Raw genomic sequence first — 9,039 nt, 5'->3', positions numbered from 1 at the left:
CTCTTGGCCCTGTAGCCCGTGGCTTTCTCTTGGCCCTGTAGCCCGTGGCTTTCTCTTGGCCCTGTAGCCCGTGGCTTTCTCTTGGCCCTGTAGCCTGTGGCTTTCTCTTGGCCCTATAGCCCGTGGCTTTCTCTGCAGCCTGAGAGCCTGCGCTCTGGTCCTGGTGTCCAGGAGGCAGCTGTGCTAAGCGAGGGGGCAGTGGCGAGGCCTTCCATGCCAGCGGTCACCTGCGTGTCGTCACTCTGGTCCTGTATGTTCTACCACGAGCCCGGCTTCTCTCAGGCTCTGCACGCACCTGTCACATGTGTCTCAGTGGCAGACATGGAAGAGAAGGGGCGAAGGCCGAGCATCGGCTCCGTGCACCGGACCTGACAGTTCAGGGCCTTTCTGAGGAGGAACCCGCAGCACTATTGGAACAGTGGGCCACCAGGGCTGGGGGTTGTCAGTGACGTAGTTAGTGATGGCAGATGCTCATCAGCCTGTGGTCCTCCAACTTTCTTCAACACTCCAGACTATTTCACACATGGTCTGAATGATCTGAACGCTTTCCTGGGAAGGGGGTAGCCTCTCCGGGGTTCCTGGCTGGAGGAGTGGCTCCTTGACCAGCAGGGCAGAGTGGAGATACAGGGTGGAGAGGTGGCCGGGGTGTGGACGCTGGGGGGGCGTGTGTGCAAGCCGGCAGGCCCGGGACCGGTCTGAGGAGATGGATCTGGACCAGACCATCACCACGCGAGGCCCGGACCACGTCCAGTGGCCAGCAGAACACAGGGAGCCCTGGGCTGCGGAGCGGCGTGCGGAAGCCGGGCAGGGCTGGAGGGAGAGCAATAGCCTACAGGGCTGCCGTGAAGTGTCATCTGAGTTGGGGTTGGCTGTGCGATGTGAAGGAAGGTGTAGAGGCAGAAAGCGCTTGGTGTAGGCAGCAGAGGCTCTGGCCTTGAGATGGGGGTCAGGGAGGAGCTGCACGGCGTGAGGCTGTGGAAGATCCATGGGGAGCCCCCCCCCCAGGGGCCCCCCACAGAGCGGGATGCAGGAGAGACGTCAGCAGCGCCGTCTGTGAGTGGGACGCTGGGAAGACTCCAGGTGTTGGAGGACGGGCCCGGACGGCAGAGCCCCCTCCCCTCCTCGGCCACAGGCCAGGGCAGGAGGAGGTGACCACGTCCAAGCTGAGTGACTGCGAGATCTCCAGAGGGGAGGAAAAGTACAGAGCCGGCAGGGGACTGCGGGGGTGGGGTGGGCGGGGAGGGTGCTGTGGCTTCCAGCTCTTTCCAGGAAGCATCCAGCCAGGACGGGCAGATAGCCAGGAGTCCCGGGCACACACCTGGGGCACAGAGTGATTTTCAAGCATTCCCCGTCCTCACGCCATGCTTCTCACTCCCGAAGGCATGCTGGGCCCCTTGCAGAGCTTAAAATAAAATCTCTTAAAAATCTGGGTTAATGGGTCTGAGGACGGATCTGGCACTGCCAGGCCCACTTAGAGAGCCGGAGGCTTTAATGCGCAGCGGGCCGGAGCTGGCCTGGTTTGCACGGAGCAGTGTGAATACAGGGGAAGATGCCCGGCTTTGGTCCTTGGCAGGCACCAGTCCCGGAGGGCACGTCCATGGAAACAGGGCCGGGCAATGTCCCAGCCCCACAGGTCCCCACGCGAGCGGGACCTGGAGGAACCCCGGGGGGCCAGCCCACCGACACCTTCCCACCACGCAGTGAGGACGCTGGGTGGCCGCAGGAAGGGGAGATGGTGGCGGGACCCCCGGGGGTCGCCAGGAGGGAGACTCAGAAGGAGAGGAAAGTGTGAGGGCAAACGTGGAGAACAGAGGTAGGCAGAAGTGGTGGAGAACCTGAGAGTTTCAAAACAGAATGGCGTAAGGGCACGGGCAGGGAGGCCCCGGGGAAGGAGGGCGGACAAAAGCCCCTTGGGGGAGAAGAACAAAGCTCTGCTGGCCTTGGGCTGGTGCCCCAGGGTCTCCTGGGAAGCTAGGCCAGCAACTGGGGGGTGGGAAGAGCAGGAGGGGTGCTCTCACTCTCTGGGCGCCGCGCTGGGGGCCGTCATGGTGCCAGCTCAGAGCCGAGGAGAGCCAAGACCACTCCTGCCCACGCTCAGGTCGGCCCACTCCCATGTGGGCCCAGACAAGTGTGTCCCTCCCTCGTGTCAGCAGACAAGATCACTCACTCCCCAGTGAGGAAGACTGGCACGGAATTAAGTGCCAGACAGCGTGACGCGAGCCACGAGCGTGCTGATGGCCCGGTGGCTGAGTCCGGCTCACTCAGGACGTCGTCGGCAGCCACCGTGCGCCTCCTTTCGGAGGTGGAGTGGTGAGCAAGGCCGAAGTCCCCGATGAGGTCTCAGCCCGGTGGACCGGCGGGCGGGCGGGCAGGGAGAGGTATGGAATGAGTAAGGAGAGCAGGCCAGAGGGCGTACGCGGCGGTGTGGCAGCAGCCTCAGTGGCCGGGGCCGAGGCAGTGACGCAGAGAGGGCACAGGAGCAGGGGGAAGGGCCACGAGGCGGCTGGAGCAGGACAGGGGGGCCTGTGGGGAGGCAGCCAGATCCCGCACCAGCACGCATGGCCTGCTCCAGGTACGTATAACGACAGACAACATCTAACCTACCCCAAATCCTGCATCCTCCCTGCATGGCCCCACCACGCAATACCTGTCCCTAGTGTCCGCCACGACCACCTGCGCCCTCCCGTGCCCCCACACCCTCTGCCCGCCTCTCTCTATCAGAGGCACTCAACTCTGCCTCCCTGGGGCTCACGGGGCCTTTGCCTGGCGCCTGACTCCTTTGTTCATCAAGTCGCGTGGAGCTGTGGCCCTATTTGTTCCTGCGCAGCAAACTGTCTTCCTGGGATTTGGGGATACGGGGTTGGGGCGGCTCAGAGACCCCCCTCACTGTGACAGGTGCTGGCTGGAGATGATCGATCTCCGAGGAGGTCATTTTATCCCCTACGGGTGTCAGAGCATCCTCCCTCCGGGAGGAGGCCACAGGCAGGGCTGAGCTGGCACCGCCCTCAGCGGAGACTCTGGGGAGCCAATAAGCAATGTGCCTCTGAGGAGTCTGGAGAGGACAGAGGCTGGGACAGGGTGAGAGGGGAGGGGCACGGCAGTGGGGGAGGAGCTAACAGTGTCAGCCATGACCACGACCACGGGGCCTCACTGACAGGAGGAAGGAAACAAGGTCCCCTGTCCCCGGGGGGAGGAGCTCCTCCAAGGCCCAGGCAGAGATCACAGCCAAAATACGTCACTGCGGTCACTAAGCAGCCACAGGACCTGTGGACAGCCGCCTGGCACGAGCTCTCTCCTGTGGGCCGGGGGCTGGGGCTGGGTCTGCTGGCAGGCTGACCTTCTCATCCTTCCCAGTCAGCCCCCTTCCTTCCACACACAGAGCGTCCCAGATGAGCCTCGAGGAGGACAGCCCTCATGTCCCCTGGGGGCCTGCTTAGGGCTGCTCCTGTGGCCCTTCCTACGCTGAATGCAGAGACCTTGGTGCATGATGCTACTGACTCCCCTTCCTCAGTTTTCCCATTCGTACCCCTCCTCCTCACAGGGCTCCTACTGAGCAGAGAATGTCAACTCGTGTAAAGGAACAAGCAAGTCCAGCCTTATTCCTGCCTCCTGCCCTCCCCCTTCCAGCCCACAACACCTCTCCTGGGTGGGGTGGAGGTGCCAGATGCACCTTGAGAAAGGCCATTGGATGAGGCCAGTGGCAGCCACATACCGTTCTGAGTTTGCAGGCATGGTAGGGTCGATGGAGACCATGGCGTCGTCTGTGGTCAGAAGGGAGATGGTGGTGTTCCTGCAACACACACTGGCGTCAGCCCTGCCCTACAGCATGGACACCTGCACGCAGCCCGCACATCTGACAGCCCCTCCCCCAAAGGGCCAGGACCTGCGCACGTGCGAGGGGCCAGGGCTGCGCTGAGAGCCAGAGGCGTCCCCTAGAAGTTGTCCCTCCATTTGCAAATGAAGTCAAATGGCTGAGCATATTCTAAGTGCCTGTCCACTTTTAAATAATTTAAAATGGGAATTGGAGTGGCCTCATTTGTTGAGTTGGGAGATTAGAAACAGACCTGTGGTACCACGGGAGCTAACATTAGATCAGAGATGATGAATCTGTAGCTGGCTGGATTCCTTCCAGGTCCCCGGGGACTCTAGCTAGCCCAGCACAAATCTCTCCTACAAAATAGTCTTAAACGGCTGAGGTGCACTGCCCTCCGGAGCCTCTCAGGTCTTCAGGGGCTTACGAGCCATCACCTTCACCAAGTAACTTACACTCGGACCTGCAGCGGTGAATGTGGAAAACCTGAACAGGGTTGCTATAAAGAATTATATATGTATTATATGTTTATATATGATTACATTTATATGTTTATATAAACACATATAACATATGGCATATTTCTTAGCATAGCTCTTTTTTCTTTTGAATTTCTTTGTGTCAGAACTTAAGGCCTTTTGCTCTCGGTCAGCAGCTAACACTCTACCACTTGAACCATGCCTCCACTTCTGGCTTTTTGCTGATTAACGGGGGTTAAGAGTCTTGTGGATTTGTCTACCCAGGCTGACTTACAGCTGAGATTCTCAGACCTCAGCCTCCTGAGTTTTACAAGTGGGAGCCAGTGGTCCCTCTGTGCCTCGCTCCCCGCCAGGTACGGCCCTCAGGCACCGCTGGGGCACCATGGTCCTCCTGGCACAGACACGTGGGCACTCACCGGGGCAGGCCTGTGGCGATGCAGAACAGGTCCATGATATCGCTGGAGTTGCAGTACTTGCTGAACACCACCTGCAAGACAGAGAAGGTGGGCGGTGAGGCAGCAGAGAGGGCAACTGGTCTCCATGGCGACGGGAGATTCCACGCGCCTCTTTTCCATGCTGACCCGAAGGCTTCCTTTGAAAAGAAAATCCATAATCGTGGCTCTGGTGTGCCTCACGCGCACCTTTCCGTTTGGTGGATTTAGAGGAGTGGTGAAAAACTTGGTCCTTTTGCTCCAGGCAAATGTCGGTGAAGAAGATCTAAGCCACCACATGCCTGCACGCCGGCAGGCGACCACGCTTGCTGCTGACCCCTGACACAGATCTGGAAGCGTGTGTGCGCTGGATGCTCAGTGCCAGGCACCACAGCCAGCCTCCACCACCCCACTGAGATGTAAAACGGCAAATTTAAGTTCATTAACTTAAAAGGACTGCCTTTTAGTATTTGAGAACTAAGGGATGAGGCTGAGAGATGCTATCGTCAAAGCTGGGGAGTGAAAACAACAGAGCATCTCTGAGCCACTAGTATCCCAGAAAAACAAACCCCACGCGCAGCCATGGCTGACCCTGAAGAGGAACCCTGCTGTATCAGCATCTTTCGCCCCGGGGGTTGCAATAGCTGTCACCCTTTACCCACATCTTTTCTTCCCTCTGGTCATCCAGAGCCATAGGTTCTACTTGGCGGTTTCTAGAAATGAACAACTGCTAAGTTTTAAACGGTGTGCCATCCAGAGGAACGTGATGAAATCTCACCTCGGCCCACGGGGCGCTCGCCACGGCAGGCCGCTGGCGATGCAGAATGGGTCCACAAGATCACCGGAGTTACAGTACTGCAAGGAGTGTCTGCTCAGGCCCTGGGCCTGTCAGGGTCGACACTGGCCCGCTCATTGTCTCTAACTCTGGAGAAGCTGCCTGGCTTCTGTGTGCCTCAATTTTACATTCTGTAAAACAGGCAGCAGTGGCCTATAGGTGTTTTAGTATGGCCGACCCTCGCCTGCAGGCTCCATGCTCATCTGGAGCTGGAGACTCGGGAATTCAAGGGAGAAACTCGGAGCCGCACAGAAAAGGAGCCATACAACCACTGACCCCCACAAGGGCAGACTGGCCGGACAGGCATCTGCGCCTCCCAGGGACCCAGGTGTGGACTGGTCAGGATTTCCAGAAAGGCTCTCTGCTGAGAAACTGAGATGTTGGCTTAATGGGTGATTTTTTGACTGCATGACGATGCTTTTCCTCTTCTCTTAAGCTTCTTTAGCAATCTGGTAGATATTTGCAAACTGAAATATTTTAAAATGAGATCTGGTTTCTACGGTCCCCAACTTCAGAAGCTTGTACCAGTCTTTCCTTTCCATGGCAACAGAGTTCCACAGGAAGTGCTGTGGGAATCCATCCCCCTCCCACCCAGTGCTCAGCGCTCCACGCCCTGGCTCTGCCAGCGTCCACGGGAGATGGTGGGAGTTTGGCCTGTTGCTGGATGGATGCTTCCACCAAGCCAGGGCAAGTGCACGGAGCCGCCCATACACAGTCCTCCTGGGGGCTGACCTAAAGCTCAGGAGCCCAGACTTTGACCAGGGATGATGATCTCATCATTCCTGGAAGGCCGGGAGCTTTGGAATATTCTAGACATGGAGAAGAGCGTCTACTCAAATTTATAAGGACTGTGGGTTGAAGTCAGAGGAAGTTTTGTTTGGTTTTTGTCTCTGCTTGGCTTTCTACCCTCAGGACACTATCAATAATTGAGATTTTTTAAAGTCTACATCTGAAGTCTCCAAGCACGCCAACTCAAGAAGTCCCTGACGGTAGACCAGCGCTGTCTGCCCTACCAACCGACCCAGGAGACAGGCCTCACTGTTTCCTGTGCAATCCTTCAGAGGACTTTTGACAAAGGCTGGGAGGCTGCAGGGGAGTTGGGGGTCTGCAAAGGAAAGCAACACCTTGTCCTCATCAATGTTCCTTTACTTCCCACCGCGCGGTTCTTTGAGTCTCTTTTGAACCAGGTGTCACCTGACTTCAGCGGAAGTCTTTTCTTACGTGGTCACCTCCTGTCTGAGCCAGCATCGTAACGACCTTTTTTGCTGGGAATCAGCCTCCTGCAGAGTTAGGAGGATGGGGCAAAGCAGTCCAAACCACGGGGAGCTGGCACAACCTGGCCCAGCTCGACAGCAGCCGCCCAGCTTCTCCAAAGCCTTGCCAGGAAGACATGGGGTTGTGTAGCCGCATGCTGAATTTCTGTGCAAACCTTTGTCCTTAGTGCAGAGACAGAGCACAAACAGCAAAAAGATGGATGCTAGGAGATGCAAGCAGGAAATGCAGAAGTCACGAGATTCATGGAGGACTTCGGATGCCATCCAGCTCGGAGGATGCCAAATACACACAGCAGATCGCCCCAAATATAACACAAGAGAAACAAGCAAGATGGCCAGGCATGGCTGCGAAAGGACACTGGTCCTCTCCCGTGCGTGCGCGCTCAGAAGGCAATCCTGATGCTCGCCAGGTACCAGCTGCAAGCCCAGAGCCGTTTGGAAGCAGCAACACAGGGAAACTGAGGGACAAAGATGCACACACTCCCACGGTCCCAGCCAGCAGGTGATACGTCAGGATGGTATCCCAGGCACCACCACAGCCTCTGCTGACCTCTGTTGTCTGCCGGTCACTTGGTCTACATACAAACCGGCCTCCTACAAGACAACGTTAGGACCAGAGCAGTACCTAAGACCACAACCACAGCAGCTTCTGCTCAGTGTGCTGCGGACGGCTGACAGCACCAAAGCCACATGCCTCTTAGGGGGACCGCAAGCGGAGCACAGGGTTTGCAAAGAGTGACTCAAACACTACGGTTGAGGACCAAACTCAGTGTCACGCATCTTGGTCCCCTCCGAGTCTGACAGCCCCGCTGGGATATGCGCATGTGTCTTCGGAGTCTCTGAAGAACTTCCCGGCACAGCCTGTCAGCACTGGTAGGAATCCAAACACACAAGCGAGGCCTCCAAGCTAGGAAGGAGCTCAGCCCCCCGGCTTCCGGGGAGAAGCTGCCCTTGACCTTCACAAGTGTGGGCAGACGCTGGCCTGTCCAGCACATGGGTGAGGGGCAGGCAGGGGCACGCATGCAGGTGCTGGGGTGGGCATTCTAGCCGGGGTTGCCAGGCCGGGCATTCTGGTGCTGGCCATCTGGCAGCACGGCTGGGTCGGACTTTCTGACCAAGGTCCCCTTGGGCCTTTCCTTCCAAGTGGGGGCGTAGGAGACCACGAGACCACAGGGGCCAGCTGCAGGCATCCGGCACGGGAGGTCTTCAGCAGGCACTGTCCACAAATGCTCTCCAGAGCTGTGGGCCGACAGCTGTCCTCAGGGTGCCGGGGAGGGGACCCGTCACACGTCTTCATGAGAACGTCCACTGAGCGAGCGAGTGAGCGAGCGGGGGCTCGGAGCAGCTGGCCGTGAGCTCGGTCACACACGCAGGCCACCTCCCCCCAGGGAGGGGGGGTCAGCCCCTGAGGGCCATAGAAGGGCGGAGCGGACACGGGGGGGGGGGCCTCAGGCACCCTCACAGCAGCCACGCTGTGCCCCATCACCCACAAATGCAGACATGAGAAAGCTTCGGTGTGACCTCCAGCATCCCCGTGAGGATGTGATGTTTTTGGGACAGGGCCCGGGGGCTCCGCTTTCCCCTGCATACCCATGTGGACAGGAGCCAGGGACAGACACGGGAGGAGGTCCTGGCTTCCCCACCTGACGCCTACCATAGGGTCAGAGGGCGGAGGCTTCTGTCCTGGGAGGAGCTGCTTTGCGGCCTTGTCAAACCAGCCAAGTTCCGGGCAAGGGCCTCGCGCCAGGTCCCCCTGTGAGCACGACGGTGACTGCAATTCAAGATACAGCCAGACTCGAAAGGGTGCCGTGACAGGAAAGGAGACACAAGTAATGAGGCGCGGGCGAGATCTGGAGGGAGCGCGTGGGCGGGGTGTGTGTCCTGCATGGAAATGGGGTCTGGGCACAGTGTGGCCACGGCTGAGCCGAGGCGGGGCCTCCCTGCCGGCCTGGGAGCCCTGGGGACTGAGTCCTTTGACCTGGGCCTCTGTTGGTCATGGTAGCCTGGGCTTTCCTGGCTCACCTCTCTTGGGCTGATCTAGGGCTGACTCCATTTTGGAGTCTGCAGAGGACTGGTCCAGTGAGGTCCCTCTGGGGTGGCCCTCAGCGGGGGAGGGGCCTGGGTGGCAGGTCCCCCTCCTCCCTGGCACTCTGAGGGGAGCGGCTGTGGGGTGCCAGCCACCCCAGATGCTTCCAGACGGCCCTGTGGT

At 58.9% G+C, this 9,039-nt stretch overlaps 1 protein-coding gene across 2 annotated transcripts in view; it reads right to left on the bottom strand.

Annotated features, from left to right (window-relative positions):
• Pde9a (phosphodiesterase 9A) overlaps positions 1-4,775 on the bottom strand; it is a 60,178-nt gene extending 55,403 nt beyond the window's left edge. For both annotated transcript variants that reach the window (XM_013027382.1, XM_013027383.1), the window contains exons 1-2: positions 4,707-4,775; positions 3,713-3,790 (exon numbers count right to left, since the gene is read on the bottom strand). In XM_013027382.1, coding sequence (XP_012882836.1) covers positions 3,713-3,790; positions 4,707-4,741 — 113 coding nt within the window. In that variant the 5' untranslated portion in view covers positions 4,742-4,775. The remainder of the gene's footprint in view (positions 1-3,712; positions 3,791-4,706) is intronic.
• Positions 4,776-9,039: the final 4,264 nt, after the last annotated feature.

Source organism: Dipodomys ordii, unplaced genomic scaffold, assembly GCF_000151885.1.
Source record: "Dipodomys ordii isolate 6190 unplaced genomic scaffold, Dord_2.0 Scaffold103, whole genome shotgun sequence".
Taxonomy (NCBI): domain Eukaryota; kingdom Metazoa; phylum Chordata; class Mammalia; order Rodentia; family Heteromyidae; genus Dipodomys; species Dipodomys ordii.
This window is presented reverse-complemented; position numbering and strand designations above follow the sequence as displayed.